A 15,811-nucleotide genomic window follows, 5' to 3' on the forward strand; every position below is an offset into this window, starting at 1 on the left:
CAAGCATGATTCCGCCTGTAATTGTTAATTGCATGCCATAGATGTTGCTCAAAAGAACATGTTTTTCACAAAATTTCCTTAAATTGCTTATATCCAATTGATATAAGAACCAATTGAATTGTACTGCAAGTGATAAAAGAACTCTTATTGTAACCGATTTTGCTACAGGACTAAAAGTATCTTGATAGTTAATACCAACCTGTTAATGAAAGCCATTTGCCAGAAGGCGAGCTTTATATTTGTTTATAGTGCCATATGGTTTCTTTTTAATTCTAAAAACTCATTTACATCCAACAATGTTCTGGGAATCTAAGGCAAAGACTAAAGACCAGGTACTAGTAGATTGCAATGCATTGAATTCTTTTTGCATTGCAAATCTCCAATGAACATACTTAGATGCCTGCAAGTATGTATTAGGAACATATTCAAGATCAATGGGAAGTGGATGTTTGGTTGCTAAGTATGCCTTGGGTTTGTATATACCTACTTTCGATCTTATGACCATAGGATGAGTGTTGACAGCATTAATACTTGGAGCATAAACAGATGAATTTGTAGTGGAATCACTTCAAACATGATGGTTAGTAAAGGTAGATGTAGAATAGAAACTGGGAGATCCAATGTGAGAATTGAATGGTAAATTAAGTGCAGGACCATCTGGAGTTGTAGAGATAGGCATAGAAAATTGCAAATCAACTGATGGTGAGTTAATGGAAAAATGGAAACTGATGATAGTTTAATGGACTTGTGAAATGGATAGGTGCCTTCATCAAAGAGACCGTGTCTAGATATATACATCCTGCCATTATTTGGATTGAGACATTTGTAGCCCTTGTGTTGTAAACTATGACCAAGAATTACACACTCTTCACTTTTGGGATCCAATTTTGATTGAACATAAGGTTTGAGTCAGGGAAAACAGCTATAACCAAAAACCTTAAGCCTTGAATAGTCATGAGGCCTGTGAAAGAGTAATTCTCATGGAGACTTTGACAACCCAGAAATTGACAACCTGTTAATCAAATATAACGTTGTGAAGAAAACTTCCACCCAATAGAGATAAGGAACCTTGGAGGCAACAAGCAGAGTTCTTGCAGTTTCAACAAGATGCCTGTGTTTTCTCTCTGTACAGCCATTTTGTTCAGGCGTATAGGGATAACTTAACTAGTAAAGAATGCCATGAGTTTGGAGAAACGAGTTAAAAACATGAGAAGTAAACTCACCCCCTAAATCCGTACGTAAAGTCTTTATTTTATTACCAAGAGAGTTCTATACATAGGACTTGAATACAAACAACAAATGTATGAAAAGCTTCAGACTTAGTTTTTAAGGGAAAGAACTAGCTATACTTGCTGTAATCATCTACAAAACAGATAAGAAAAAGACCAATATATTCCTGACTAAGAAAACAGATCAGAGAAAGAAGGAGAAAAGTAGAGAGAGATTGGATTTGGATAAAATGTTTCTCATTAATTGATAATGTAATTACACTAGAGTGTATATATATATAACCCTTGGCTTTGTACAACAATACCCTTAGCTAACTATGACTAATTACATATTGTACCACTACTCATCTCAACTAACATTTTATTGTTTTAACAAACTAACAGTTTTGGATACTGAGGCATTTGCCTCAATAAATAATACCTTGGTTTTGCAGAAGCTAATCATGCGTATAAAACCCTCGTAGTTATTAATGGGCATAATTCCAGGAACAATGGGACAAGTTATTCCAATTTGGCTACAGTCATTCACCAATTTGGGCACAGTCATTCACGAATTCACGGCGCCATCATCAACCTTTCTCTTCGAATAAGCTAGATCACTCTGATATGCTTCTGGAGAGGCGAGCCCATCAGCTGCATGGTGTTTGAGTGGCTCATCTTTAACTACAATTTCTTCATCCTCAAAGGCTCATAATATGGTGATTAAAAAAATGGTGGAATTCGAATGGAATTGAAAATGAAAACAGAGATGTGGAGAGATCGAGAGAGAGGTAGAGAGATCAATCCGATTACAAAAGTGGAGGAATTGTTTCTATGTAGATGGGAGATCAAGATTAGGCAAAGAGATTGAGAATGAAGATCGAGAAATAGGGATTAGGTGGAAAGATTGAGAAATGGAGAGAGGATCTAACATGAAAGGGTTTGTCGTTAGGGGTAAAATTGGAAACTTATTTATTGGGCTAGTCTTATTGTGTTGGTTTGATGTTAGGGCTTTGTCTTAACCATTAAATAGACTTATTACCTGATTTTTGGTTAAGATTCAAAGTTTTAAAGTCATTTTCATTAATTTACTTTAAATTAAATACATTAAGCGTAATTTGCAAAATATCTTCCTTGATACATACTTTTTCTATTGAAACTTTGTCCTAATTTGCAAAAATACAGTAACACACATTATTTTACTTTTATTTTACTTGGGCAAAGTAATGCATATCATGTCACTTAATACTATAGTCTAATGATATTCCTCTTCATTTGTAAGTGAGAGTTCTTAAATTTGATTATCTCCAAAGACGAATTTGAACTATATTATTGTTAGCCAATTGTGAGGTTAAACAAATTATCTTTTCTTTTAGTGTAGATAATATCGTCTATTCAAAAAAAGAAGTAATGCACATCATTTATTTCATTTTTCAGAATATTTCCAAAAATGGAAGCAGTTATCAATTTTCGTAGCAAAAAGACAACCAAAACGCACCTGAACTTGTCGTACAACCCACTACACTGTAAATTCAGAAAAGAAAACAAAAACATAATATCCCAAAAAATAAGGGAAAAAAAAAAGAAAAAGAAAAATGAAAACACCTGAAAGCAGCAGGAGCACCACCACCTGAAAGCATATTTATACATATAGAAACGTTCACACGTCTGTTTACCGCTTCTGGTTCCTACGTAAGATTGTCCACACTGGTCCTTTCAAACCGCTCGCTTCTCTCTCTCTCTCTCTCTCTCTCTCTCTCTCTGAGCGTTTGAGCTGGCAAATCCTAATTCGACCGACGTCAATGGTAGTGCTCGGACGCCGATCACACTCAGTTTGCGCATTGTTTAGGTCGTGATCTCCGGCCGATCGTGTCCGGTTAGCGGCGGTCCGATTCCCTACCATGTTCGAAGCATACGTAAGGCTGTTCGTTCCTTTCTTCCCGATTTTTATGGTTTACGCCATGAATTTGACTGTATTACCGCTCTGTTTGATCGGTTTAGCTTGTTTCATTGTTGAAATTTGATGAATGCCCTTTGGTTACTGGCTTTGTTGGATCGTTATTACTGTATCTATGAATTTTTCTGTTTTTCTGATGTTAGGGAAGGTGTAATGTGTATATCTAAGTGATTATTCATAGAGCTCAGTAATATTGCACTTGAAACTGTTCGCCATGTGAATTTGCCGAACCGGTTTCTTTAGAATGTTTTGTTCCTCTGGTTAAGATAAACCGGTGCGTGCATGTTGAGAATTTCGATGGTTTGTCGTGAGCATTCTAAGTTCCAAGTTTCGAATACTCATAATTTGGCTTTTTATAGTTTGTAGTGACCTAATTGTTCTTCTGGACATTGCACATTTTCTAAAATGAAACATAAAAGCATTAAAAACAAAGCAAAGTTATAATGTCGGATGACATTCAATCCACTTAAACTATGTGAATATCGCCTGCAGCGGTCAATTGATACAGCTATCAGATATACGATTAATTCACCAGACTCAACTAGACCAAGCAAGAAATTCACTGACTGCCTAAGAAGCAATAGTCTTCCAGTTCATATTCAGCAGAAGAAAGGGGTATCTGTGAAATCATTGCCATGGGAAGTCCCAAATCTGACCCTTTCCCATATAAGAAATCAATACCAACCGCTTTTGTCTCAAAGAATCTGTATTCCAAAGTCTATGGTAGATGAGATGAAAATCTTGTTCATGCATGTAGTTCTTTCTCTATAACAAAGTTATGTTTACAACAACAACAACAACAACAACAAAGCCTTTTCCCACTAAGTGGGGTCGGCTATATGAATCCTAGAACGCCATTGCGCTCGGTTTTGTGTCATGTCCTCCGTTAGATCCAAGTACTCTAAGTCTTTTCTTAGAGTCTCTTCCAAAGTTTTCCTAGGTCTTCCTCTACCCCTTCGGCCCTGAACCTCTGTCCCGTAGTCACATCTTCGAACCGGAGCGTCAGTCGGCCTTCTTTGCACATGTCCAAATCACCGGAGCTGATTTTCTCTCATCTTTCCTACAATTTCGGCTACTCCTACTTTACCTCGGATATCCTCATTCCCAATCTTATCCTTTCTCGTGTGCCCACACATCCCACGAAGCATCCTCATTTCCGCTACACCCATTTTGTGTACGTGTTGATGCTTCACCGCCCAACATTCTTTGCCATACAACATCGCTGGCCTTATTGCCGTCCTATAAAATTTTCCCTTGAGCTTCAGTGGCCTACAACGGTCACACAACACGCCGGATGCACTCTTACACTTCATCCATCCAGCTCGTATTCTATGGTTGAGATCTCCATCTAATTCTCCGTTCTCTTGCAAGATAGATCCTAGGTAGCGAAAACGGTCGCTTTTTGTGATCTTCGCTAGATTGCTCCGGTCATTAGTGTGGATAAGTATATAAATGGATAGAGATAGGAAAGCAAACACAAGATGTACGTGGTTCACCCAGATTGGCTACGTCCACGGAATAGAAGAGTTCTCATTAATTGTGAAGGGTTTACACAAGTACATAGGTTCAAGCTCTCCTTTAGTGAGTACAAGTGAATGATTTAGTACAAATGACATTAGGAAATATTGTGGGAGAATGATCTCGTAATCACGAAACTTCTAAGTATCGGAGTGTGGTGTCGTCTTGACTTGCCTTATCTGTCTCATAGGTAGATGTGGCATCTTCTCTGGAAGTACTCTTCCTCCATCCAGGGGTGGTATCTTTAACTGGTGGAGATGCACAAGGTAATGTATCAATTTCACTTGAAGCTTACTTGTAGTTTCAGGCTTGGTCAAGCGCGATACAAACCATGTAGTAGGAGTCCCCCAAGTCGCCGAGCTAGGGGGTCTGCTGAAAGAGGTGACAGACAAGGTAAGCAATCAGAGCTCCGACTGATTGTTCACCTTCTCCCCATCTTGCAGCAGCATGAAGGATAAAGAGAAGAAAAATGAGAAGAGATGATATGAGATACTTTTGCTTTTGAAGAAGTAACTTTCCACAGGCTTATTCTTGAACTGAGCTGGAGGGTTTTCTGGTTTCCTCCAGAGTATAAGGCCGACTGAAGAATTTGAGGGTCAAAACAAGTCCATCAAATCTAGAGTACGTTCCACCCTGCTGATATGGGATACTTTTGCTTTTGACAGAGTAATGGATGTATCGGCACGTGTGCTGTTACGCTTGTCTCCACATGCTTCCTTGTATCCTTCGCACTTGCCCTATCTGTTCCTCAAGCAGATGCGGAATCTTCCCTGGAAACATAAGATGTTGAAGATGAGTACTCGAGAGCAATACCAGGTAAGTAATCAGGTAAGGGGTTCCAGGCAGTCAGTTCCTGGCTGGAAGCTTGATTCCAAGTGCTGACTGATTGCTCTCTTTCTCCTTGTCTTGCAGGTAAAAACAAGGCCAAAGGAAAAGACAGGGAAAAAGCATGATATGGGATACTCTTGCTTTTAACCCTGATGATATGAGATATTCTTGCTCTAGTATAGCTTGTTTGCAGAGGTATTATCGGGGGGAAAGAAAGCTGAATATTTCGAAAGGCTTCGTTGGGAGTGCCCTCTCAGATATGATGAAGGGTTGAGCATTTTTGCAGGTCTGCCTGTCCGTTGGGGATGGAGGTCGACATATATAGGAGTCTCCATAACAACAAGTAGTAATGCTATTCCTTTACCCTGCTTGGTCATAGCACGGTAGTGGGAGCTGCCAGTTTCACATGTTTTAACTCTGTCAGAGCACTTTGAAAAAGTGGTCTGTGGTATCTGGCTCTCGAGATTCGGAGAACGATGCCTCTTCGATTTTTGATAAAGCAATCATGCTGGGGGTCTGGCTCTCGAGATTCGGAGAGCAGTGTCTCTTCGATTTTTGAGGAAGTAATCATGTTGGGAGTCTGGCTCTCGAGATTCGGAGGGCGGTGCCTCTTCGATTTTGGAGCAAGCAATCCTGTTGGGAGTGTTGTCTCGAATGTGAGTAAAGGTTGGGCATGTTTGCTAGTCTACCTTGCCACGAAGCACAAAGGTTGACACACAGGGACTTTCCAATTATCCAGCAATGGTACTGTTCCTTTACCCTCTCTTCGCTTTTGAGAAAGTAGTCATGTTGGGAGTCTGGCTCTCGAGATTCGGAGGATGGTGCCTCTTCGATTTTGGAGCAAGCAATCTTGTTGGGAGTGGTTTCTCGAATGTGAGTAAAGGTTGGGCATGTTTGCTAGTCTACCTTGCCACGAAGCACAAAGGTTAACACACAGGGACTTTCCAATTATCCAGCAGTGGTACTGTTCCTTTACCCTTGTGGGTAATAATATGGTAGCTAGACCTTCAAAATTTATGTGTCTAAACTTTGTTAGTGCTGTTTCTTTGCTATTCTTTTACCTTTCTTGGTCAGAGCGATGTAGTGGGAGCTGCAAGCTTCACGTGCTCAACTTTGGCAGAGAACTTTGGCAAAGTTATCTGTGGTACCCATGAGCTATTGTTGCGTGTGGGAAGTGGGTGATTGAACAGTAAGATTCATGTGCTTTCTACTTCACCAGAAGTCTTCGACAGAATGCCCATAATTTCTGCAAAGCTAAGTGTGCGTGTGACAGGTGCTGACAAGGCTAGAAAAGTAGGTGCCTCTTCGATTTCTGAGATCGGCCCTCGTGGTCTCTGAGCAGCCCAGCTTTTGAGAAAGCGAGCGCCTCTTCGATTGATTCGGAGAACGATGCCTCATCGATTTTTGAGAAAGCAATCATGCTGGGGGTCTGGCTCTCGAAGATTCGGGGAGCAGTGTCTCTTCGATTTTTAAGAAAGTAATCATGTTGGGAGTCTGGCTCTCGAGATTCGGAGGGCGGTGCCTCTTCGATTTTGGAGCAAGCAATCTTGTTGGGAGTGTTTTCTCGAATGTGAGGAAAGGTTGGGCATGTTTGCTAGTCTACCTTGCCACGAAGCACAGAGGTTGACACACAGGGACTTTCCAATTATCCAGCAATGGTACTGTTCCTTTACCCTCTCTTCGATTTTTAAGAAAGTAGTCATGTTGGGAGTCTGGCTCTCGAGATTCGGAGGACGGTGCCTCTTCGATTTTGGAGCAAGCAATCTTATTGGGAGTGTTTTCTCGAATGTGAGTAAAGATTGGGCATGTTTGCTAGTCTACCTTGCCACGAAGCACAGAGGTTGACACACAGGGACTTTCCAATTATCCAGCAGTGGTACTGTTCCTTTACCCTTGTGGGTAATAATATGGTAGCTAGACCTTCAAAATTTATGGGTCTAAACTTTGTTAGTGCTGTTTCTTTGCTATTCTTTTACCCTTCTTAGTCAGAGCGATGTAGTGGGAGCTGCAAGCTTCACGTGCTCAACTTTGGCAGAGAACTTTGGCAAAGTTATCTGTGGTACCCATGAGCTATTGTTGCGTGTGGGAAGTGGGTGATTGAACAGTAAGATTCATGTGCTTTCTACTTCACCAGAAGTCTTCGACAGAATGCCCATAATTTCTGCAAAGCTAAGTGTGCGTGTGACAGGTGCTGACAAGGCTAGAAAAGTAGGTGCCTCTTCGATTTCTGAGATCGGCCCTCGTGGTCTCTGAGCAGCCCAGCTTTTGAGAAAGCGAGCGCCTCTTCGATTGATTCGGAGAACGATGCCTCATCGATTTTTGAGAAAGCAATCATGCTGGGGGTCTGGCTCTCGAAGATTCGGGGAGCAGTGTCTCTTCGATTTTTAAGAAAGTAATCATGTTGGGAGTCTGGCTCTCGAGATTCGGAGGGCGGTGCCTCTTCGATTTTGGAGCAAGCAATCTTGTTGGGAGTGTTTTCTCGAATGTGAGTAAAGGTTGGGCATGTTTGCTAGTCTACCTTGCCACGAAGCACAGAGGTTGACACACAGGGACTTTCCAATTATCCAGCAATGGTACTGTTCCTTTACCCTCTCTTCGATTTTTAAGAAAGTAGTCATGTTGGGAGTCTGGCTCTCGAGATTCGGAGGACGGTGCCTCTTCGATTTTGGAGCAAGCAATCTTATTGGGAGTGTTTTCTCGAATGTGAGTAAAGATTGGGCATGTTTGCTAGTCTACCTTGCCACGAAGCACAGAGGTTGACACACAGGGACTTTCCAATTATCCAGCAGTGGTACTGTTCCTTTACCCTTGTGGGTAATAATATGGTAGCTAGACCTTCAAAATTTATGGGTCTAAACTTTGTTAGTGCTGTTTCTTTGCTATTCTTTTACCCTTCTTAGTCAGAGCGATGTAGTGGGAGCTGCAAGCTTCACGTGCTCAACTTTGGCAGAGAACTTTGACAAAGTTATCTGTGGTACCCATGAGCTATTGTTGCGTGTGGGAAGTGGGTGATTGAACAGTAAGATTCATGTGTTTTCTACTTCCCCAGAAGTCTTCGACAGAATGCCCATAATTTCCGCAAAGCTGAGTGTGCGTGTGACAGGTGCTGACAAGGCTGGAAAAGTAGGTGCCTCTTCGATTTCTGAGATCGGCCCTCGTGGTCTCTGGGGAGCCCAGCTTTTGAGAAAGCGAGCGCCTCTTCGATTTCTGAGATCGGCATTCGTGGTCTTTGAGCAGCCCAACTTTTGAGAAAGCAAACGCCTCTTCGATTTCTGAGATCAACCCTCGTGATCTCTAAGCAGCCCAGCTTTTGAGAAAGCAAACGCCTCTTCGATTTCTGAGCAGGCGCCTCTTCGATTTCTGAAGCTCTGTCGAGTGCAGATTTTTATAGGGGCTGGCATTAAGTTCCAAAGCACACTTGAATCTCCACCAGTAGAAGCTTCATTCTTGCACTTCTTAGATCTTGATTTGTCCGACCTCTTCTCTCTTCAACACCTTTGAAAATGTCTGGCCCCTCCGACCGTCGTTTTGACTTGAACCTTGTTGAAGAGGCAGCCCCGCCTTCTCCAGACAACATATGGCGCCCATCCTTCGTCTCCCCTACTGGTCCTCTTACCGTTGGGGATTCCGTGATGAAGAATGATATGACCGCTGCGGTGGTGGCCAGGAACCTTCTCACTCCCAAAGATAACAGACTACTTTCCAAACGGTCTGATGAGTTAGCTGTTAAGGATTCGCTGGCCCTCAGTGTTCAGTGTGCAGGTTCTGTGTCTAATATGGCCCAACGCCTATTTGCTCGAACCCGCCAAGTTGAATCATTGGCGGCTGAAGTGATGAGTCTCAAACAGGAGATTAGAGGGCTCAAGCATGAGAATAAACAGTTGCACCGGCTCGCACATGACTATGCTACAAACATGAAGAGGAAGCTTGACCAGATGAAGGAAACTGATGGTCAGGTTTTACTTGATCATCAGAGATTTGTGGGTTTGTTCCAAAGGCATTTATTGCCTTCGTCTTCTGGGGCTGTACCGCGTAATGAAGCTCCGAATGATCAACCTCTGATGCCTCCTCCTTCTAGGGTTCTGTCCAGTACTGAGGCTCCAAATGATCCCCCTCTGGTGCCTTCTCTTTCTGGGGCTCTACCGACTGCTGAGACTTCTCCTAAGCAACCTTTGTGAAGGCTCCCTCTTGTGTGTTTATTTTGACTCATGTATATGTACATATTTGTAGCTTATCGGGGATATCAATAAATAAGCTTTCCTTCATTTCAACGTATTGTGTTAAATACACCAAAGCCTTCTTCACTAAGTTCTTTGAATTTTCTTTTGTTGAAGCTTATATGTTGAAGCTTTCTGAGTGGAGCATGTAGGTTGGGGTAGTGTTCCCTTAATTTCCCGAGTGAGGAAAACTTCTCGGTTGGAGACTTGGAAAATCCAAGTCACTGAGTGGGATCGGCTATATGAATCTTAGAACGCCATTGTGCTCGATCCTGTGTCATGTCCTTCGTTAGATCCAAGTACTCTAAGTCTTTTCTTAGAGTCTCTTCCAAAGTTTTCCTAGGTCTTCCTCTACCCCTTCGGCCCTGAACCTCTGTCCCATAGTCGCATCTTCTAATCGGAGCGTCAGTAGGCCAACAAAGTTATGTTTACCATATGAAAAAGGATTACGTAATATTAACGGACATGCATGTTTATTCATGTCTAGCAACTCTAGATGAAATGATAACGTGTAATGTTTTATTGGTAGGTTCTGCATTTGCTTCGAAGATATTTGGGGGAATATGTCCATGGACTCTCAGTTGAAGCTTTAAGAATCAGTGTCTGGCAAGGTTTGTTTATGACTTAAGTGGTCATGTTCTCTGTATTTTCTTGTCCTTCCTACCTAAGTTTTTAAGATTACTAGCTTACCATTATGTTTGTGAAGCTTTTAAGCAACATGCTTAGCGTATTTGCAATATGTACTCAACTGCAGTGTTTGATAATATAATGACTCGCAGATACTCTTATATATCCTCAATTAACAGGTGATGTTGTTCTCAAAGATTTGAAATTGAAGGCAGAGGCCTTAAATTCACTGAAACTTCCAGTCACTGTGAAAGCTGGTTTTATTGGTACCATTACATTAAAGGTATCAAGTGGCTCCAAAACTTCCCCTGGCTGGGTTTTGGTTCTTAATTACTGCTGATAGTAATGTTCACTTTTCTTTTCAATGTTCTTAATTTCCTCTTTCCTTGTAGGTTCCCTGGAAAAGTTTAGGCAAAGAACCTGTCATTGTTCTCATTGACCGTGTATTCATTCTTGCTTATCCACTTACTGATGGCCAGAATCTCAAGGTACAGTGATGTCCGTATGGTGGAAAAACTTATATTTCAATTGCACACTGTTGGAGGTGACTTTTCTTATGTATTAAGATGATCTTGTTTTACATTACTATCATCATTAAATTATTGATTGTTACTAATTTTGTTGTGTAGGAGGACAGGGAAAAACTGTTTGAAGTCAAACTTCAACAGATTGAGGTAAAATGCAAATGTGTCTATGTATGCTCTATCTATTTTTTTTAGGCTGCTAATATGGTTTTTATGGACATCTCTTTCATCCCACTGTAATAGTTCTTTTAGAAGTAAAATGTGTGTTTCTTATAAAAAAACTGGTAAAAGTGGCAAAAAAAAAAAATGTGTATATTGCGTGCAGGAAACAGAGGCAGCAACCCTTGAAGCAATGTCGAAGTCAAAGCTAGGAAGTGTATGATTCTTAATTTTATTACTATTTTACGTTGGGCATCTATTGTTGTTTGAATTTGTTATGCATCCTTAACCCTTTCTGTAGTAGCTCTCCTCTTACATTACATCTTGCTTAATAATTAAAATAGGCTTTTTGCCACGTATTACTTGGATCTGGCTTTTTTCAATTTCCCTACATGAAACACAAAAACATGGCCTTTTTTGGCTCAAGCAATTTTAGTGAGGCCACATAGCTCATAATAGTCTTTTTGCAAAGCCACAAACAAGATCAATCTTGATGGCATGCACTTTTGATTTGTTTTTCCCTTTTCATAACCAAAACATTCGTAAGAGTAATGTCGGTTGGCTGTTTTTGATTGGGATATATATGGAGTTGGGTGATGTTGAAATATATGAAGTAGATATCTGTCATGAAGGCAGTGATGGGGAAGGAAATCAGGTGGTGCTTGCTAGGAAATTCACATATGTTTGACATGATGGATTTGTTAAATATGTTACAAATAAGCATCTAACTAAAAAACTGAAGGCTTTATCCAGGGAAGTTCTCGTAACACTAAAATCAAAGTAGTAATTTGTGCTAACACCCATTGCATACAAACTCGATTCAATTAACACCTCTTCTTTGTCTATTAAGTGAAATAGATGGTGCAATTCATTTCTCATTCTTGGGTACAAAATTTAGCAGTTCAGTTGACAGCTGACTATTTTGCAGCCACCTCCTGGGAATTCATGGCTAGGTTCCCTCATTGCTACTATTATCGGAAATCTGAAGATATCAATTAGCAATGTACATGTTAGATATGAGGATTCAACCAGGTTGGTAACTTCCTCAGCTTCTTTTGAAGTCTGAAATCTTCTATTTGTTTTGTATGTACCCAGTTTATTTCTACTTTTTTGCTCTCCAGACAAATTTTATCAATCTTAGCTTGGAATTTGTTTGGTTCTATTGTTTTGTAGTAATCCAGGACATCCATTTTGTTCGGGTGTTACTTTAGCCAAGCTGGCTGCTGTTACTATGGATGAGCAAGGGAATGAAACATTTGATACCAGTGGTGCACTTGATAAGTTACGGAAGGTTAGCATTGTCTTTTATTCTTTAGGATCCTGGTTTTTGCGAGAATGCTTGTCTGTCGATCACTAATCTTTATAATTTTCTGGACTTCTTTGATTTATGTCAATACTAAGCCATCTAACAAAACAAACAAAGCCACATCATAGGCCAACTGAATAAACCAAAAACCAGTAGTGACACCTTTCCACAAGTAATAGATCAGTCAAGATGAATCACACTATATCAAACATCCTTGAAATGTTTAGACAAGGACGCCCTACTTTGTAGGATAGCTTTGATAATTGTAACAATGTTCGTTGTGTTTTGTGATTTTCGTATTTATTTGTATGTTTTATGCTTTTACACATAAATTTGATAATCTTATGTTGGATACAAATAATCTCCTTGTGACAGTCCTTGCAACTTGAGAGGCTTGCTATGTATCATGATTCTGGTAGTGTTCCTTGGAAGATAGATAAGGGATGGGAAGATCTTACTCCTGAGGAATGGATTCAGGTTTGTTCTTATGCTGCAGTATTACTAGCCACTGCACTCTGCTATATTAAAGCATCTACTTTTGGTAACGTTGTCTGGCCTAACCTAATCTATATACTGCCTAATCTGCTTTACTCTTTTCTTTGTATCAATGTGTACTAGATCTTTGAAGATGGTATAAATGAACCTGCTGCTGCTGCGAATCGCAAGTATTTGGTGTCACCTATAAATGGAGTTTTAAAATATCACCGCATTGGAGATCAAGAAAGAAATGATTCGGAGGTTCCGTTTGAGAAGGCTTCCCTCGTGCTGAGTGATGTTTCTTTGACAGTAATTGAGGTGCGTAATGCGTTCCCCTTAAAATGTCTTATATTTTCCCTGTATTATTTTTCATTCGTCCTCTCTCGTGTTCAGCCATTGAGAAGAAAATATTAAGATTTATATTTTTAATTCTTGGTCGGAGTTAAGAAAATGCAATGAAATTTCTTTGGAGGATCTCTTTCACATTGTAGTATCCCCATATTCCTCTCCCTCTCTTCTCCCTCTCTTCTCCCTCTCTCAATGTTTTCTTCTATTATATAAGTATCGAGTAAAATTGCTTTTCTCAGCTCCCTGAGGAGAGTTGAGGTGTTAGTTTTCTATTTTCGACAACCCAGAAAAATTTGTCTTTTTTCGTACTTTCTTGGTGTGCAGCTGGAGTGCTATAACTCATTACCACTGGTTTTTTTAGGCCCAATATTATGATTGGATAAAACTATTAGAAGTTGTTTCAAGATACAAGACTTATGTTGTTGTTTCCCATCTGAGACCTGTGGTGCCAGTTTCAGAGGGTCCGTATTTGTGGTGGCATTACGCTACTAAAGCATCCCTGCAGCAGAAGAAAATGTGGTAATATATATGTATATGCTACACTCTTACTCTTTTATGGTCTATGGTTGTATACGGCCTCATAGATTGTCTTAATTCAAGGCCTTTTTGTCAGCTTAATTCCTGTTCTTATTTTTAAAATATTCCCTTGAATTTTATAAACAGAAATACTGGAATTTAGTTGAACGTTGTATTTAACTTTTCAAATATTCAGTGAAACTTCTGACCACATGTTTTTGGATGTATATTGCAAATTGGTGATGTACTTTTATGAATTTCCCGTGTTGGTTCTGACTTCACACTTGTTTTCCTGAATCAGTTACCGATTCTCATGGGACCGCATTCGAGATCTTTGTCAGCTTCGTCGCCGTTATATTCAGTTGTACGCCGGTTCACTGCAACACTTGTCAAATGTTAAGAATGCGGAAATTAGAGAAATTGAGAGAGATCTGGATCCTAAAGTAATTCTTTTATGGAGGTAAACCTTTTGACTTCATTACTATTTATTAAAAGTGATTGTAGGGTTTAGGGGATGCATAAATGCCGTACTAAACTTGGCCTTACACCTCACAGTTATTATATCGGGTTCAAAGGAACCACAGTTGAATTTGGGTTGGATTTGGATTCTATTATTTATGTGAAGTGTATGGAGTAGCAATTGGAACCCATTTGGTATGTTTCATATGGAATTTACAAAGTGATTAGCTTTCATTCTCTTAAATTAGTTGGAATAAAATGCCAAAGCAATAGGATTATTATGTTTGATTAAACTTGGAATGTAGTCTTGGAATTCGTGAGGAATTACTTACATTTGTCGCTTTAAATTAGTTAGACTCGAGAAGGTATTGAATTTTGTCTTCAATTCAGATGTTACCTTTGAATGTCAGTGTAGGTTTCAATGGGGACAGTGCAATTTTGCCTTGCTTTTTTTATGTACTCCAAGGTAAGTGAACCATAGAATGTGCAATTTAAACAACTTTACTTTCCATGGTGCAAGTATTAAAGACGCACAAGAGGATATCCTGAGGATTTATAAATTTTTAGCATGTCTACATATTTGGGCTATATATTTGCTGGGCTTATAGAGAAGGTGCAAAAGGACTTCAAAGTTGGAAGAAGGCGTTTTTATGCAGAGGTGGTAGTTAACTTTGATTCAAGCTGTGCTGAGAAGTATGCCAATTCATTACATGTCTTTGTTCAAACTTCCTTGTGGGGTGATTGGTCGGCTGGAAAAACTAATGAAAGGGTTTCTTTGGGAAGGGGTAGAGGAAGGAAAGAAAAAACATTTAGTTAAGTGGGAGGTAGTGATCAGAAGTAAGGAGGAAGGGGGTTTAGGTGTGGAGAATTTGAGCAAACGGAATAAAGCTTGACTGACTAAATGGTTGTGGAGAGAATCAAATTCTCTCTGGCACAATGTGATAAGGAGCAAGTGCAGGATGGAGGCTAATGGGTGGGACGCAAGCCCTTCGCTGTGTGGTTCAAGTCGTAGTCCTTGATTAGATATTTCATCTGGTCTTTCTTCTTTCATAGTGTTGCAAGTTTGAGATGGGCAATGGGGAGAGGGTGAGATTTTGGGAGGATGGTTGCTTGGAGGGTGGACTGTTGAAAGGGCAGTATCCTAGATTATTCTTGTTATCGAGAAAGCATGACCAGAGCATTTCAAGTTTTGTGGATTCTTCTCTTCAGCCATTGAGTTGGAATATTTCAGACGAAAATTGAATGAGCTGGAGATAGCAGAGGCGGCTGGGTTATTTAGAGAAGGTGGAAGATGTTTGTTTGATTCAATCAAGAGCGGATATTAGAAGGTGGAAACTAGACGGGTCAGGATTGGTCACTTGCAAATCCTATGGCTCCTTGTGCAACATTTTCCACCCAATTCTCAGATTTGTAAAAAAGCTCCTCCAAAAGTCAAAGTTCTTACGTTGTTAGTGGCTATTGGGAAGGTCAACACCTATGATCAAGTTAAAAAGTGAAGGCCTTTTATTTGCATTTCTCCTCAGTGGTGCAGTTTGTGTAAATCAGAGGAGGAGAGTGTTAATCATATTTTCCTCCACTGTTCTTACTTGATACAGGTGTGGTGGAAATTGTTCAAGGAAGTTAGAGCTAGTTGGGTTATTCCAAAGGGATGTTTTGAGCTTCTAAGC

At 40.1% G+C, this 15,811-nt stretch overlaps 2 protein-coding genes across 7 annotated transcripts in view; one reads left to right on the top strand and one right to left on the bottom strand.

Moving 5' to 3' along the window:
• LOC126595126 (uncharacterized) overlaps window positions 1–15,811 on the bottom strand; it is a 77,798-nt gene that overhangs the window by 50,962 nt on the left and 11,025 nt on the right. The window lies entirely within an intron of this gene.
• The window catches only part of LOC126595103 (uncharacterized), a 48,091-nt gene continuing 35,071 nt past the window's right edge, over window positions 2,792–15,811 (top strand). For 2 of the 3 annotated variants that reach the window (XM_050261446.1, XM_050261448.1), the window contains exons 1-12: window positions 2,796–3,124; window positions 10,258–10,339; window positions 10,535–10,638; window positions 10,748–10,843; window positions 10,985–11,029; window positions 11,205–11,255; window positions 11,967–12,070; window positions 12,212–12,329; window positions 12,720–12,821; window positions 12,963–13,139; window positions 13,531–13,688; window positions 13,987–14,145. In XM_050261446.1, the coding sequence (XP_050117403.1) occupies window positions 3,110–3,124; window positions 10,258–10,339; window positions 10,535–10,638; window positions 10,748–10,843; window positions 10,985–11,029; window positions 11,205–11,255; window positions 11,967–12,070; window positions 12,212–12,329; window positions 12,720–12,821; window positions 12,963–13,139; window positions 13,531–13,688; window positions 13,987–14,145 (1,211 nt within the window). In that variant the 5' untranslated portion in view covers window positions 2,796–3,109. Of the gene's footprint in view, window positions 3,125–10,257; window positions 10,340–10,534; window positions 10,639–10,747; window positions 10,844–10,984; window positions 11,030–11,204; window positions 11,256–11,966; window positions 12,071–12,211; window positions 12,330–12,719; window positions 12,822–12,962; window positions 13,140–13,530; window positions 13,689–13,986; window positions 14,146–15,811 lie in introns of all 3 variants that reach the window. The other variant, XM_050261449.1, reaches the window with a different exon arrangement.

Source organism: Malus sylvestris, chromosome 13 (genome assembly GCF_916048215.2).
Source record: "Malus sylvestris chromosome 13, drMalSylv7.2, whole genome shotgun sequence".
In the NCBI taxonomy this organism is placed as follows: Eukaryota; Viridiplantae; Streptophyta; class Magnoliopsida; order Rosales; family Rosaceae; genus Malus; species Malus sylvestris.